The sequence below is a fragment of the Citrus sinensis genome, chromosome 6 (genome assembly GCF_022201045.2).
Source record: "Citrus sinensis cultivar Valencia sweet orange chromosome 6, DVS_A1.0, whole genome shotgun sequence".
NCBI lineage: Eukaryota > Viridiplantae > Streptophyta > Magnoliopsida > Sapindales > Rutaceae > Citrus > Citrus sinensis.
The window spans coordinates 19,587,843-19,606,333 of record NC_068561.1 but is presented as its reverse complement, the minus strand read 5'-3'; the positions used below and the strand labels follow the sequence as shown (position 1 = coordinate 19,606,333).

General features: G+C 32.2%; 2 protein-coding genes across 2 annotated transcripts; both read right to left on the bottom strand.

Moving 5' to 3' along the window:
* Positions 1 to 6,486: 6,486 nt before the first annotated feature.
* Positions 6,487 to 7,029, bottom strand: LOC107174462 (protein LATE FLOWERING-like). The gene has a single exon (XM_015525383.1). The coding sequence runs from the start codon at positions 7,027 to 7,029 to the stop codon at positions 6,487 to 6,489; it is 543 nt and encodes a 180-aa protein (XP_015380869.1).
* A 6,955-nt stretch (positions 7,030 to 13,984) lies between these two features.
* LOC102618024 (uncharacterized) lies at positions 13,985 to 15,995 on the bottom strand. The gene is made up of 2 exons (XM_006492766.4): positions 15,320 to 15,995; positions 13,985 to 14,399 (listed from the first exon to the last, which is right to left on the bottom strand). Exon 1 carries the CDS (start codon positions 15,906 to 15,908, stop codon positions 15,324 to 15,326), a length of 585 nt encoding a protein of 194 aa, XP_006492829.1. The 5' UTR covers positions 15,909 to 15,995; the 3' UTR covers positions 13,985 to 14,399; positions 15,320 to 15,323.
* Positions 15,996 to 18,491: the final 2,496 nt, after the last annotated feature.

Below are 18,491 nucleotides of genomic sequence, written 5' to 3'. Positions count from 1 at the left end.
AAATTGACGGTAAGTTGAGTATTTATATTAATTCTTTGTATGCAAATTAACAAGGGATGTAGTGGTTGCTAGTTGGTTAAGAGGAGTTTGTTTGGGATTGAGGTGTTGTAACTTTTAAGTTATAGTTATTGTGGAAAAAAAGTTGTAATTATAAAATAAAAGTTAATAGTATATAGTAAATATAATTTTTTAAGGGTTATTTATTGTCAGCCCCCATATGTTTCGACCATTAGCACCTGGCACCCACAAGTTTCGACCATGTGCACCGCGCCCCCATTTCCGTCAAAAAATCAGTTAATTTAACTGTTTAGACTGTTATTAACTTAAAAGACCATACTACCCTTAGTTTGAATTGCGTTGAATCTGAAGTACAAAAATACCCCTATAACTTATAAAATTTACATTATGAATGAAAATTAATTATTATAATATCAGTTTTTTTTTCAATAATATATTGAAACGATTTTTTCTTGTTTCATTATCATAACAAAATTGTAAAACCGATAATCTCCAATATGAGAGAAAAGGCATGATTCCAAGGGTAAGAAAAAAATTAAACACAAATTATTAGTAGATTACAAAATAATTCCAATAATCCCACCAAAACAAACAAAACCCAATAATCAAGAAACCTAAGATAATTATACCAAAATTTCACTGTAAAATTCAATTACAAAAGAAACCCAAACCAAGAAAATTTAACAAAAGGAACCAAAACTAAAAAACCCTAAAACTAATTTAACAAAAATTAAATTATAGAGGCAGCGAGAACGACGGCAACTTCAGGCAGTGGCGTCGGCGGTTTCGTGCAGCAGTGGAGGCAACGATTTCGAGTAGTGGCAGATCACGCAGCATGCGCCATTTTGTTGTTGTCGATTCAAGACGACGGCAGATCACACCGGCGGCAGATCACACTGGCAGCAGCTGCAGTGAAAGGCAAGAAGAAGAATGAGAAGAAGAAGAAAAAAGAAAGAAGAAGAAGAAGAAGAAGAAAGAAAGAAGAAGAAGATGAAGATGAAGGCGAAGAAGAAGGAAAAAAGAAAGAAGATTGAAAGAAAAAAGATGCCAAGAAGATTGAAAGAAAGAAGAAGAAGAAGACGAGAAGAAAAAAGGAAACGAGAGAGAGAGAGAAAAGGGGGAAAAAAGAATGATAAAAGAGTGTTTCTTTTAGTTTTTTTATTTATTATTTTAATGTTATATGAACTTATCATTTTACCCTTGTTTGGCTTTAAGTTAACGGTGGTTTGACGGAAATGGGGGTGCAGTGCACATAGTCGAAAGATGTGGGTGCGCGGTGCTAAATGTCGAAACAATTGGGGGCTGACGATAAATTACCCATTTTTTAATAATAATTTTGACAAAATTGTTAAAGATATAATAGATTTTTATCATACAAGTGAAAAATCATATTAAGATAGCTTCCAAGATTAGCTAGTGTTTACCAAACACTTTAGTACTGTACCTTTTAAGCTACAGCTGTCCAACTTCAATCCCAAACGCACCCTAAATTAGCAAAAATTTCTTATGATGTTGTAAGTGATTTGATGTTCAAATGCCGCTTATGAACGATATATTCATTTTAAATCTAAACGAGGCTATTCATAGTGTAAAAAGGTTTAGGTACACACACACACGTACAAAAGTGTGTTGTGCTAATTCATTGATTATCAAGAACACAACAAATCTACAGTTTGATGATTGTTAAGAGTTCGTTTAGATCACGACAAATTTATACTTTGATAGTTATTGAAATTCAATTTTCTTATGCAGATATACTAAGAGATCGATCTCAAATCTTTTGAAAATATGATGATGTACCCCTTGCATGCTTTTATACTTACGTATGAATCTGTTGTAAATTTTAACTATAATTGATCCCAAATAATTGAATTATCATTACTTTCCAAATCTTTCACAAAAAGTAGATGACTAATTTTATCTATTATAAAAATGGATATAATTGATTTTTTTTTCATCATCTTTAAGATTTAAATATCTCAATGTAGATTTGTGGCTAGAAATTATTTTGTGATTTTTGTTGAAGAGATGTATTTGAATCACTACAACCATCCCCATCAATCAATTGAATAAGGATACATGCTTATAAGCAGTAGAACATCGACAATTCGAAAATACGCTTCTGTTGTTGAAAGAAACTTCAAAGAGAAGAATGGTTATTAAGTCTCTTTAATCCTTTTATACCGCAGTATGTTAAACCTAGCTAGCATCTGGTGCCCAATTGAGGCACTCATTTAGTGCCATGCATGCTCTTAAAACATTGACAAAGAAGAATTAGGAAGAATTAAAGAACATATACGTGCTATAATAATAATCAGAACTTATGTGAAGCTTAATTAACGATATATAATACAATCTAATTCTTAAACAGAAAATGGAGATTTAGACTAGAGATGCCGTAGCCATCAAAGAAGGGCCAATATTACTAATATATTCATATCACTCTTCTTCTTCATCATAGCTGGCTTAGTTGGAGCTCTTTGGGCCTTAATAACGCAGTACTTACTATCACTAGTTATTGTAAGAGAGGGAACTTAATTTACACCATAAATCCTTCTGTAGGTTACTACAATGTTTAGAACTAAAGCTTTATTGTGACATGAAATAATACAATCAACTATGGCAAAAAATTGAGGGCTCATTCATTTCCTTCAACATCTGCTTTGTTGTATGTGACATATATATTTATATATATAGAGCAAGCAACATTGAAAATTTGTGTCTCAAAGATCGTAAAATTTTGATTTTGAGTTGCACAATCATTAATTTAACTACCAAATTAATAAACGAAACACCATTCAATTACTTATAAATTTCTTGCATCAAATGGGAGAAAACATCTCTTTGATTTGAAGACTCATAATTAAAAGAACTGACCACAACTCCAACTTCTAAAGAACACACCATTGAAGAAGACCCTTCATAAAGACAACGACAACTCAAACCCTAGACTCCATTACAACAGAAACTTAAAATTGATTCAAAGCTCACTCCCTATCCCACCAAGAAACGCAGAGCTGGATATGATTAATCGATTTCTTGGTTCCAAGCTCGATTGTTTTGTTGGGGATGATAAAGCTTTTGATAGTGCGCAACAGAAGGAAAATTAATTATTGTGACTCAAAAGCTAAAACTATCAGAGGGCAGTAGAGATTCTTCTCCCAGAGATTTAAATTCAAAACCCTAGTTTCAACTCCAAGTCCACCTTCTCGTTGTTTTCAGAGCAAAGCTTCAACTCCAAGTCCAGATCATCATTCTTTGCCCCTGAAACCCTAGACACAAGATCCAGTGTCACCTCCCAAGACGAGGCTGAAGCTTCGGCGTTATCCCTTACAACATACATAGGGCTCCATTCTCCTAGTAAATCCTTTGTGGAAAGCTCCTGCTCCTGCTGCGGCTCCGGCAGTGACTGTGGCTTTAGCTTTGGCTGCTGTTGCGGATCAAATTTCTCAAGAACCGGGGCCTCCTTAGCAGTGCTAGTTTTGGCCTTTGGCTTGGCCAGAGGAGCTTTGGCTTTTTGCTTATTCATAGTCACAGGTACAGCAGGTTCTTTTCCTTTTGCATTGATGTTGGTCTGAGCCACCTTGGCCACATTTGCCGGATTCTGACGAGACCCGGTTCCTTCCTTGGGTGCAGCTACAGGCTCAGCTGATGAAGGTGGCCCATTTACCTCATCTATATCATCATCTGAAGGAATGTGGTGGATTAGGACTGCACCTAGCACTGCACCATATGGTTTCAGCCTCATTTCTCTTGCTAGTCGATGATTGTTCTGATGGCTACATCGAGCACGGTTGGTTTTGAATCGTCTTGAACAGTTTTTGCATTTGTAATGAGCATGGTTTGGAACAGCAGCAGCTGGCGTTGATTTGCTTTCAGCTGATAATGAGCTTGAATCTTCTTGCACCATGATGAATGATGAGCAAAAGAAAGGAGAGAAAGAGAGAAAAAGGCCTGGATGCTGAAATTTTGACGATGAAAACAAGAAAGTGTTTTGAGAGAGAGACGGTGATGGTGATGAGATGGAATCCAAGTGAAAGCCCTCTATTTAAAGATAATTTTGGACTTCAAAATGGGTTTAATTACATTGAAATTTTGTTTTGTAAATAAATGTGACAGATATGCTTTCCTTAGCAGAACCATTTTTATGTATTTTACTATAAAGTATGTCTCACATAAAAACCATCCACAATATTTCCCCAGTGCATGTGCCCAACATGTTTTGAAATGAGATTTCATGCTATATACATACGCCATTTAGTTTTATTTTAACAATAACAAAGTTGTCCTAATGTAGACGACCAACACATTTTGAAATGTAACTTTAGGCTATAGAATATATCGTTTAGTTATATTTTAAAACTACATTTTAGTCAACAACACTATTTAATCTCAAATTAATTTAAATTTTAAAATTTACTTACGTCCGCACTAAATAGAGACTCTAGAAATTATACCTACATAGTTACTCATATATATGTAAATATTACTCATTTAAGAATTTATAAGTAAAATTAATAAAAGTATGTAAGTGTAAATGTAAGTGTAACACACTTTAAATGCCATTTATGGTAATTATTTTATAGCAATTAGACTCCTTATAAGTGGATAAACATAAGAGTTGGGTTTAGGGTTTCAACTTTTAACGCGAGAGGTGTCACCAAAGTTGTATAGTCAGCAATTTTGGATGTTTGTATAATTTTGCCATCATCCAACAATGTTTGTAGCATTATTCGGGATTTCTAAGTATAGCATCCTTCTCTTGTAAAGCCAACTGATGTATTCGTTGTCAGGACGTGCTCTCTTAAAATGAATTTGGAAAAAAAAAAAAAATCAATATCAGGAGGTTAATTCTATATATACCAACAAATTTTATTCACCATTTTAATAATTTTTCATCATTAAAATATCTGTCAATAAATTTACTCAAGAAAAAAAAAAGAGAGAAAGAAAAAACCGTTCAAAGCTTTTTAATTACGTATCGTTTTACTAATTTATTAGAACGATTTTCGGATTAGTTTATGCGCGTTTCAGATTTGTTTCAATAATAGGATGAATGTTTATTATGGTTGGCATATGAAAGCATAATAATATATAGTTTCTTTTTCTTTTGTATTTGTTAATGTTTGGGTCCGAAGCCAATTGGCGATGGATCATGAATAGTTTTATTTAAGCATAATAAAATTGAATTGGTTGATGGATATATATAGTTGATGAGAATAATTAAGATAAAATGATTGAATTAATTTGACCACACATTGCTACATAATTCTATGACAAAAATGATATTTGGCTTCTACGACAAAAATAAATATGAAAGAGTAGGAAGCAAGCTGTTCAACTCTGTTAGTTTATGAAAAATGATAAACATATATAACAAGCTTAAGCCAGCATATTTAAGCTTGTTTGTCCCCATTTTCTGTGCGTTTATTATCTCTTCTAATTAGAACAGTTCTACGTCTTAATACTAAATGTAGAGTGCACTTTTTTTCTTACATAACGGAGAGGTACTTAATGTCGTCTGTGGAGGGACAAGATTCATCATAATAGTAATGAAAAATTATAATTCATCACAAGCATATCCGAGGGCTTAATTTACAATAAAAAATTAATTAATTAATGAGCTAAGAGTTGTCCCAAGGTTATATATTCAATTCGAGAAATTATTACAATCAACTAATGTTGGATTGTCTCTTTAATATGTACATACATACTCACATCATGATTAGACTCGTGGATATCACTCATACTCCTAATTCATATACTTAATTGACTCGCCCAAGCAATATTCTGATCAACTTATGTGAAATTATTTCCTTCAAATATGTGATTAGGGGGTTAAATAACATATCAGAAAATCCATCCATCGGTACTATCTTTCAAATTCATTCAGATCCATCTTGAACAAGAAAAAGCTAGCTTCTGATGAATTGTTAATGAAACAGAAATATATACGTTGGTTAACTTCATAAGTTTATATTTCAAAGTTATGTAATTTAATTCTATGAAAATAGGCTTCATCAATTGGGAACTAATAATAATTATTTTAATTATACGGAAGTCGGACCAATCTCTATATTTATTTAGAAAATTCAAGACAAATAAATTTATTGACTCGAAGAATCTTTACTGATTATTCTAGAAGGTTAGATCTATCAGTCAAACTACTGGTAATTTAAGTGAAAAAAGGAAACTAAAACAAAATTACAAAACTACTACTAGCTTTTATATATCGATACCTCATAAGTTATATTACAGTTACATGTCTACATGCATAACACCAAAAGCAAGACTTCACTCCCTTGACAAGAACAGCAAAAAGGTTACAACAAAGCAAAGCGAAAATAAAGAAACCAGAAGAACAAAATGAAACTAAGACTATATATATCCTATAATAGAACGTTAAACTTTCTTAATTAAAACATATTTTAATTTCTACAAAGCTTTTTTTTTTTTCATTTTTTCTCATCAAAGCTTCAAAGTTAAGTCCAAGTCTGTCCCGAAAGCTGCATCCGCTGGAACCTGCACGAGCCAGCCACCTTGTTCCTGATCAGCAACACCCATGAAGTCCCTCATCATCACATCACAGCCGCCGCCCCCGCCGCCACCACTCATTACATAATTATTACAATAATTAACATCATTAATATTATTAGGGTAACAATAGTAACAATAACAATTCTCATGATGAGAATTATTATTACCAGCTGCAACAGTACTGCTACTCATGAGGTACTGATCATGGTTGGCCCAGAAATCAATCATCTGGATAGGAGGCGAAGGAGGAGAAAGGTTATCATCATTAGGGCATGGAATCTGCTGCTTCGTCAGGCGCTCCTCCAAACGCTCCTTCCTGTGGGCATTTTGGTGTCCTCCCAAAGCCTGGGTCGTTGGAAAGCACTTTGAGCATCGAGAGCAAACGAAAGGGTTTCGCTCTTTGTTGTGCAAGCCGCTTGAACTACGCCTATTTGATGAGCTCCGATCAGCGGCCCTGAATTTGATTGTGTGCATGATAATTTATTATAATAATAATATCCGAATGAAATGAAAACTAAAAAGAGTTGAAAATTGATAGATGAGAGCCAGAGCTGACGAATTAGTTTCAAATCCAAAAAATAGAGATCCTTTATAGGTAAAAGAAAGAAAAAAAAAGAGTGTTATCCATTTGACTGAGAGTGAGATCGTGAATTTAATGAAAACGTGGGGGAAATGAGAACTGCTTTGATACAAAATTGCATGCAGTTGTTATGCGGAAAAAAGACACCTGGTTTGATGAGTAAGACAGAGTAACTAGCTTAGGGTTTTTCCTTTTTTTTTTTTTTTTCAAAAACAGAGAGCCCCAAATGGAGCATTTTGATTCAATGAAATGCATCACCCATGGTTACTTACGTAAATTTGCACTGTTTCTTTGTATGTAATTTTTTCCTTTTAGAAATTTTTTAAAAATTTCAGCATGTGTGTTTCAATTATTTTCCTCACCGACAGACAAGTTTCGTTGCTATATGCATGAAAAAAGGATTTTATGTTTAAAAAATCTGGATACAAATACAGGGGAAAAATTGTGTATGTTGGAAGATTTTTGTGTTATTGACGTTTTTGTAATATTTAATGGAGAAAATAATCTAAAATAGCATGATTAAATATATTGAGACTTAACAAATTGAGTTTGTTATAATATTTAATGGAGAATTTTTTTTTTATCTCCACAATAAATTTTCCCTATTGAAGTTTAATTAGTTTACAAAAGCACAAATCTCCTTACTATAAAATTACTTCTGAGGGCTCTTCTCAGTTTTTATTTCCATACTGATTGCCAAACTTCGAGACCTGCATTGAGACCTCAAACTATCGATCAAGTTAGTGTTTATTTAAGTAGAATATGAAAGAAAATGAGAGAATTTTAATTAAAAGTATTTGAATAAATCAGTAAATGATTTCATATGAATTCAAGATATAATAGAAAACACTATATTTGCACTTAGGTTTTTTTACGGAAAATAATTGTTTTCGCTTTAGTCCTTTCCTAATTGCGTGAATCTCTCACAGTCTCACTTATGTTTAAGTGAATCACGTGTTTTCCTAGGTATTGCACGTGACCTAATTACCACATACTCTCAATTTTTCTTCCCGCCTTCCACAGTTTAAAAAAGGACATACTCTAACATTTGAAAACTATTGGTACATGTGGCAGAGTATCATTGCCTAAAACAAAGCCTATTTGGGGATTAACCATTTGCATAGGTGGAAATACAATATCCGTTTGAGAGATTAGCAACTTTTTCTTGTCGAAATTAATATGTCCCATTTATCTCTTTATTATTTTCATAATATCTAAAATTGTCTTAGATACCAAGAAAAATACAAGAAAAGAGGAGTAAATGTCATTTACTTGATAATTTATATTACCAATATATAATATATACTTATTATAAGAAAAACATATAAAAATATAAAAAAGTACAAGAAAGATATCTTATTGTTAATGTTTTTTTATTTACACATAACATGTATTTCTTATTTTTAGTACTTAATTTTTTTAATTTTCATTTACATGATTTATTTAATTTCATAATAAATATAAATATAAATATATTTAAAAATAAAGGTAATACTATAAGATTATGTTGCCAGGTGGGTTATTAACTATTATAAAAATAGTAAAAGATTAATGGTATATATTGGCTTTAGGAGGGGAGAAACTGGCAATCTCCTTATCCATACCCGTTGCATCACACTCATGATAAGCAAATGTTGGAACAAACAAAGATTGGTCAAAGTGTTGCATAGTTGCCTTTTTAATTTTATAGGCCAATCTTATAATGTCTATGCAATCTTAGAAGATGTAAGAAAGTAAAAAAGATATCTTTTTATACCCGGATTATCCAATAACATAACAAATACATTTTTAAAAAAACTCAGGTGGCATTTGTTCTTTTGTTTAAAATAAAAAAAATAGTGATTTGGTTAAAGTCTAAAATGTACAAATAACATTATTTTTAATATTTAAATATGTGTTTGAAAAATACTAATTTTTCATTTTTTTAAGTGCTCTGATAATTAGAGCTATATATCATAAAACCTCATTTAGTTCTTATATTATGATGTTAGTGCTTGTTTAGTCCCTATACTTTTAAAAATATCTCGAAATATGATGCCGTAGAACTATTGATACCTTGTCGTTACATTTTGTTCCTTTGACTTGCTTTTACAAAATTACCCTCTTATAATAGTGTTTCTTTTTCTTTAAGGACATTAATAAAAAGAAAAAATTGAATTACAAATTTAACCCCAAAAAATAAAATATAAATATAAATAACATATATTAGTTTTTGTGTAAGCTCATGAATGTGTAAAAAAATTAATATTGTAAAAAAAATTAAATTAACATTAAAAAATTAATATGTCAACTCCTCAGCAAAGTATTGTACAAAAATTAATATATATTTTATTTGTTCCTATTTTACTTTTTGGAGTTAAATTGGTAATTTAATTTTTTTCCTCTTATTAATGTAAAAAAAATTGTAAGAGGGTAGTATTATAAAAACAAGCAAAAATGAACAAAAAGTAATGGCATGGATGTCAATAGTTTAATAGTAGGAATATTTTGAGATATTTTTAAAAATATAGAGACTAAATAAGCACTAAACACAACATATAGTGACTAAACGAGTTTATCCATCGATAAAGTTATTTCCAAATTATATCATTAATTGATTGAATATATAAAAACAATATTCTTTTGATTTTTAGCTTAACTACTTTCGATTTTTTTTTTTAAATGGGTTACGTATGTATAAAAGAAAAAATAATTTGGTATGTGTATGATATATAGAAGATATATAAATTAATTTTAACGGAGTATTTTTTAGAGAATTCAGTCTTAAATAATACATTAAGAATTCAAACTTCGGCAAACTACACCATCCACGACATCATGGGGTTCTAATGGCTGAGTATTAGATGCCAAATCCATTAAATTTCATTGCCATGGCATGCCAACACAAACAGACCACCTAACAAAACGTTCGCCAAAAATCATCAAAACGAAAAAGAAATATTGATGTGAAACGATAGTATCTTAAGAATCGGGCCACTCTACAATATTAAAATCGATATGATATAGAATGTTGTTTTGTTAGAACTAGCGAGATTAAGTTTCATCACTATCAGGATAACTTGGGTCGTACTGCACGAGCATATACACCACATTGATCCTGGAACAAAAACAGTATCACCAAATGGATGCTTTGAGATTGTCGACCTAAGACTCACTCTATATTACTACAATTTTTTTAATAAAAAAAAAAAGAATTTGATGTAGGAACTTAGAACTTGGAAAGAATTATAACAAAGTTACACCATGTGTAATAATAGTATCATAAATATACTGATACTATCAATTTAAAAACTCATTGCGAAGTTGTTGTGTTTATAGCGTAATGATAGATTAGCCCTTAATATAGTTCGAGTTTTCATTAGAACTTTTTCTCATAGGAAAATTATTAGATTTCTCTCTAAATATTGTTAGCGAGAATAAATTTTCTAATTATACTCGGTAGAATTAATTACGAATTATGTTGTAAATATATGTATTTACATTTCTAACGTATGTCCAAATAATAATAAATTTGTCTATTAACAAAATTTAAAAAAATTAAAAAAAAAAATCGTTGCATGAAGTCCACGTTACACTTGGATTATATGTATAAGCGTATAACACGTGACTAGTGGAAAATCATGCGACCCACAAGTCGACGGTTACTTTTGCAATTTGCATGATGGTGGACCCATTCTGAAATAGCACTTGGTTTCTTTTTTCCAGCGAGAATAGATTTAGAGTCCTTTTTTTTTTTTTTTTTTGGCCCTTTTTAGTCAAACATATTTCGAGTCTCTGGGTTGCAATATGACTAAAATTAGGTATTTTAGAATTTAAGTTTTTTTTTAATTTTTAATTTTAATTATGTAGCATTCATTTAGTAGATAGTGGTTAAGTACGTTTTTTACTTATGAAATTTATTATTCAATAAATGAGTCACATATAGCATTCGGACTAAAATTAAGACTCAATTATTGGATCCCTACCATTATTATTAGTAATATATAGGACAAAAACAAAATGAATTTAATGAGTGATATCAGCATTTATGGTTATTTATTTCAATACTTAAATACAAAATCTCAAGCAGTTTTAAACTTTTTTTTTTTCTTCTTTTTCTATCTTTCTCAAAAAGTTACTCGACCGAATGGGGTTCTTAGTTTTGTTGTTCAATGAGAGAGAACCAGACAAATTTACCATGCAGGGTAGGGTACTAGCTGGCCTTGGCACGTCCCCTAACACTTGGACATATAGAAGAGGATGGCTTTCATACCTAGATTGAGAAAGAGAGCTAAATTTGTGCTAAAATTACATTAAAATGATTCTTAACGTATCACAAACATAAAATAATAAAATCCTTTATTGACATGAACTCTCATGCATGATCTATTAAGTATCATATTCTAGGTGGCTTTTAAATGATAGTATATAATTAGATTTAATTTCTTTTTATATTTTAATTATATTTATTAATTGTCAATCATTTTCATCAATATTGTTTAAAGTACATATCAAGAGAGAATCTTGATATATCATATATATTTTTTTCATTTCATGTCTCAAATTATAGATTATGTTACAGATTACATTCTCAGATTATTAAAACTTATACACGTAATAGAAACTCCAACAATGTAACATCACACTTTGAGAATTGCGCTAAAATATGCCCAATAATATAAAAATATTCTCAAATTACTCGACTATCCATTTTTCATATACATCTTTAAAGGGTTAAGAAAATATAAAGTGTCTTTGAGTTAGAATTAGGGATATTATCATAGTACAACTTCATATTTTTTTAGCAATTATCTTTTTTCACTTAATATTTCAGTATTTATTATTGTACAACCAAGCCATTAAAATTAACAAAGTTTTTTTTATAGAAATTATAGTAATAGTCTATTTTACAGCTAAATTGTGTAAATGTAATTTAGCCCTCTAAATTAAAAAATATTAAATTAATTATACACAAAGAAATAATAGTTTTATTAATTGATTATTTTATTTATCTAAAATAATTCATTGATAAAATTGTAAATATTATACTTTATAAAATTCCTAAACTACTCCTACGACATTAGCAATTTATTAATGGAGTTAATAGTTTAGTAGTAAAATGATAAAAGTTAAAATGTTTAGTGGAAAAAAACAATTATTAGAAAACTTTTATGGTAAAATGACAATATCTCTTATAATTGTTCACATTACAAGTTCTCACTCGATTTACTTAACCTTAACCGACCATAGTTGTAATTACTATATACAATAGAATTTTCCAATGATTCCTATGAATTAAACGCATTTCCTCTCTCAACTTAATTAATTGCTACACTAGTTTGCATCTTTATCTCGAAATTTACAATCTAAAATTCTCCCAATTGATTGTTGATCTCATTTGTACTTGACTTTTTCATTCATGGTTTTAATTGTCTGGATATCAATGTAGTTAATCGCTTACGCAAATTCCATTCAGTTTAGGGGCTAAAACGAAGTTAAATGATGGGCCCCTAGTCACATGCAGACAGCAGATTTAGGGATGGCAAAATAACCCGGACCCGGACGAACCTGGATAATTCGGGCCGGGTTGAATCCACACCGGAATATAAAAAAATTTGGATCCGGAATAAATTTTAATAACCCGGATATATTCAGGTCCGGGTCCGGATTTAGGTTAACCCGGACCCGGATATTTAATTTTAATATTATTTTTTTAATTAATTTTATTGATTAATCTAAATGTGTTATTGTTTAGAAATGTATTAATTTTTTATTTTTAGAATTTTAAAAATTAATATTGATTCATTGATCCGGGTTCAAAACCCGGAATCCGAAAACCCGAATTTTTCCGAGTTGAACCCGGACCCGGACCCGAGTGAAAAAATCTGGGTTAAAATCCGAATCCGAGAAAAAAAAAAAGTATCCGGGTACGGATCCGGAAAGGCTAAACCCGGACCCGGATCCGGATTTTGCCATCCCTAAGCAGATTACTGCAGGGTGGACATGTTATGACCATAGTCGGATAGTCCATAAGCAAAATATCATCGCGATCCAGGTGTGAATGGCCTGCAGTGACTGTCCGGAACCAAATCATCAACTATGAAACGACCGTTTTTCTAACTCATAAACTTGTGGACGATAAGTCATTTTTTATGTTTTCAGAAACAATCGACTGGCGTTAGCTTTTACTTCGAAGTAACAAATGCAGGGGCAGGGCACGTCGTTTATATCTAGACGACTGATCAATCTATTAATTACAATAAAGACGTCATGTCGCCTAGCAATTTGAAGAAACGAACGCCAATCTCTCTGGACAAAAACTGGCAGTCGAAGGCGCTGCATGTCACTAATCCAACGTTGCATCAAATGAAGCATCAGATTCACCAAAATATAGATTGATTGTCAATCACAAGTTTCATTTTGTTTGCACATTCCAATTTACTCAAGCTGCTGAGTGGCAGTTGAAGCTTCTTCACTTCTGTTATTTTCCCCAACTACTGAATTCCAATCAAGCAAATCCCAGATCAAAATGATGCGGCACAAGTGTTAAGTTTCTGTTGTACTCTCACTCTTAACACGTTACTCTTAGTTCAACTATTAAAACATTTGTTGGTCAATTGTTATCTGAAAAAATTAACCACTATTATTTGTTACACACATCAAAATTATTGATATAAACTTGAGATTACAGATATGGAAGCAATAGGAAACACAAGAGTCACATGTTTCAGCATTATCAATACAAGTATAGGGAAACAATGCGTGTGAATAATTAAACTGTTTTGCATTATTTGATGAATGATCAACTTTTACCATAACAAATGGTAGGATCGTCGAGCCATGGATTTCACAAATAAAAAATCAAAGATCTTCCAAAAAGATAAGTTCTATTTTCTCTCATATGATAAAACACAAAATCAGTTCCAAAGAAGAAGCAATGTTGAGTGATGCAGACATATAGATAGACCATAAATTTCAATATTAGCTGATCTTAGTTCTTAGAAACCAAAATCGAATTCTGTCGTGTCATTAGCCTGCAGTCAAACTACTTAAATATCATAGCAAAGTCTCCCGGTTCACTGATGAGGATGTATGCAGCTGTTAAGTAGCATATGTAGAATAACATCAACTAAAAGCACTATTAGTTCAATAGAAGTCCAACTGGGAATCAGCCATGAGACAAGTTCTCTTTTTCATAATTTCATCCAGCTTTACTCCACTTTGATGAATAATCCCTAGCTTGAATGGAAACACGCCCAAAAGCAGTATGCAAGCATCCTATTGCCTATAGCAGAATACCCAAAAAAAAGAAAAAGTGCAGAGTTAAAAGAAAATGTTTATGGCACACCCACAAGAAAAGATATTTATAAATTCAAACTTCAACAATGCAATTCTACACTTCTATGAAGTTATGCATGCATGCTTCTTCTAGAATCATATCAACAATGATATGTGCTGCAGAATAGAATAAAATTTTGATCCCTACATGATTATGATCAAATATACAAAATCACGTTACGCCTCCAATCCATCAATTAGCTAACAGAATTACAAATCATACCATCAAATCATCAACAAACAGCACTAAATACTAAACAAACCTACTAAATCAGAATCCGAAACCCATTCCACCACCATGACCAAACAATCTAAAAATTGGAACAAACCCAATTGCGCATGAACATTCCCATGCTTTACAAAGAATATGTTTTAGCAAGTTATTCACAATGAGTACGATAACATATTATTATTGATGGATTAGTGGATTTTTTCATAATCTTAGTCCTACCTAGCTTGTAAAGACGCTACGCCAGGTGTACAATAAAAATGGTATACGGTTAAGATCATGAGAGAATTGTGATCCATTGTCGAGTCAACCAACACCAAAAAGACCTTGAAACACCAATTTGCTGACATAAATCAAAAACCAATTCAAATGGATCCCAAGTCTAGACTGCAATTCCCATCATATCAAATCAAATTGATGCTAGTTGATCCCATTAAACCATCCAATATAATTAACCATTCAGAAAGCAACCCATATCACAATTATGAAGCCGATTGATTGGACTAATTAAACAAAATCATACAACTGAATAATCCCACTGCTTCATACAACACTAATTATTAATACTAAAAACTAGCAAAATTAGAACATAGACAGTGGCTCAACCTCCAAAAAATAAGAAAAAATAAAAAACGAACCCGATCAATTGGTCTTGGGATCAGGCATCGGGAACAATCCACCACCAGCAGCGGCGCCACGTGGGGGAGAAAACCCTAGAAACTTCTGTAAATTAGTCCGAATACTAATAGAGCACAAAAAATACAAAAACGCCATCGAACAATCCGTCGCATCGTCGCCCTGCAACCCGCGATGGCTCATCTTCATGACAATCCCAAAGGGCTTGAACGGTAATTTCGCAACAACTTTCCCTTCGAACAAGGAATTCAAGAGGCCGAACACGACGAACAGAACAAGGGCGACAACGGCGCCGGATTTGAACTTGAACAAGGACAAGTCGCGGCTGGATTCTTTGAGGCTGGTCTCGACGCGGTCGATCTTTTTGGTCTTGGACTTCTTGGTGGAGATTTTAGCTGGGTTTTCGATTTTCATGGTCTCGAGTTTCTTGGAGGCTTTGTCGATAGAGGATTTGAGGGTTTTGTAAGAGTTGGTTCGGTAAATGAGAAGCCATGAGATTGATTCGCAAATGATGGCTGTGCAAAAAGAGATGCCCACCACAGTTAAGCTGTCTGAGTATTTTAGTGATGAGAGCATTTGGGGCGTCGCCATTGCTGCAATTTTTGCGAAGCAATTCTCTGCACTCTGTTGCTCGTACTGCTTTTGGCTTTTGGTTTGACGATCTATCTTAATCAATAGTCTCGCTCACCGCTTAAGAAAACAATAATAATATTAGTGTAATAACATTAGTATCCCTGATGTTTAATAAAAATACAAATAATTATATAGTTTCTAAGAATATTTAATATGGATCCCCATTAGACGTTAGTATAAGTCTCATTGCATACTAATCATACTATAAAGCAAAGAGTACAAAACAAAACTTTCGAGCTAGCTAAACGTTTTCCGTATATTAACAGAGGAGATGCAAGTATATTTACAAGATCCTTTAAAAATAATTGTTATGATGGTACATGTGAAAAATAAGGTATTACGTTTTATGCTATGAATGTCATGTAAAAACATATCTCGTGCCTTATACTTTATATCATATAACTAATCATGCGATAAGATATGTTTCTCACGTAGTTTATGTGAACCCAAGCCTCTCCTTTGACATTCACTGCGAGTAGGGGTGGGCACGGGTCGGGTTGATAGCCAACCCGACCCAACCCGCATATAGAACGGGTTGAAAAAATTCAACCCAACCCAACCCATTACATTTTTCAACCCAACCCGACCCAACCCGCAACTCTGCGGGTTGGGTCGGGTTGGGTTGATTGGGTTGGGCTTTTGAAAAAACCCATTTTTATTGTCTAAATAAAAATAAAAAAATAATTAAAAAAATTAAAAGAAACACAAATACTAAAATTCTTACAACAAATCCAATATTTCAAAATTTAGCAATCAAATTATTAGTACATAACTAATGAAAAAAAAGTACATAAATTTAAAATCTTGTTTAATACAAAACATTAAAGTCCAAAGAGTGAAATTATAAGTCTTCCATACATAGGAAGAGAGTTTTCCCGAAACCATTGCTACACCAACCAATAGGAGTGTAATGAAGATCAGTCCAATGACATCAAAATCCAGATCAATCCAAATTAATGACATCAAAATCTGATGCCAATCTTGAATCTATATAACAATAAAAATAAAAATATTAGGCATATATGATATAACAAATAAATACAAGGAAAATATAAATAGAATAAAAATAAAAATCATAATATAAATATTTACCTGATGTAATTGATTCATAAAATGCCATATCTTCAACCGAAGATGTATCCTCTTCTACGGCAATACGAGAAGAACAAAGCCAATTTTGCCCACATATTAAGCTCTCTACCATTTTAGGACTCAAAGAAGCTCGAAATGGATCAAGAATGCGTCCTCCTGTACTGAATGCAGACTCAGAAGCAACTGTAGATATTGGGATTGAAAGAATGTCTTTGGCTATATTAGACAAAACTTTATACTTCCCACCATTTACCTTCCACCAGTTCAACAAATCAAATGAATCATCAAAGCAATTTTCACAATCATCTAATAAATATTTGTCCACTTCATTTTTCAACTCTACACCATCCTCTTCCAGCTGCTTCTTTTTCCATTTTGAAAGTTTTGCTACCTTGGCTAGTCTATAATCAATAATATCACTTTTTTTCTCTAACTCGGATGGACAAATGACAGCATTAACAGATTGGTTTTGGCTACCACTATCACATCTAGAGTTATTATTTGTGTAAAAATCATACAAAGAAGATAATAAGCCCTTAATCACTTTTATGAGCTCACACACAACATTTTCATCATACAACTCCTCAAAACAAAATTTCACAAAACTCAATTTATAACGCGGATCAAGCACAACAGCAACAATTAACAACTTATTTAGAGTGTTGAGGGAACCCCAATATTTGTCATACTTCTCTTTCATCTTCTTGGCCATTGCACTGAAATAAGAATCATCACTTACTAGCAATCCTTTTAAATTTGACTCTATAGAATGCATCTCATGAAAATACAAATGTGATGTAACAGACAAAGAAGCACTAAATTTTTTTGTAATTTCATAGAAATTCTCCAAAAAATTATTCAACACACTTGCATTCACCCAATCTATATGTTCCGGTGGCCCAATCCTTTTTTTTCCACCCTCTTTCTCTTCAAAATAGGATCTATAAAATCCATCATCATCCTCCAATCGTTCAAAAGCTTTTTGATATACAAGAGCACTCTCTAACATCAAATAGGTGGAATTCCACCTAGTAGGAACATCCATCACAACAATATGTTTAGAATCAAGTTTTTCATGCTCAACACATTTTCTAAACCTTACTAATCTAGCCGGTGATGATCTTACATATTTCACAGCATTGCGAATGCTAGAAACAGAATTATTCATCTCTTTCAACCCCTCAGTCACAATCAAATTTATAATATGTGCACAACATCTAACATGAAGGTAATCACCATTCAACACAAGCCCACCCCAATTATTTAGCTTCTTTTTTAAATAAGAAATGACCAAATCATTCGAACTTGCATTATCAACAGTAATTGTAAACACTCTATCAATACCCCATTCAAGCAAGCAAGACTCAATCAATTTTCCAATTGTATCTCCTTTATGATCATCGATCTGGCAAAAGTTTAATATCCTTTTATGAAGTTGCCACTCATCAT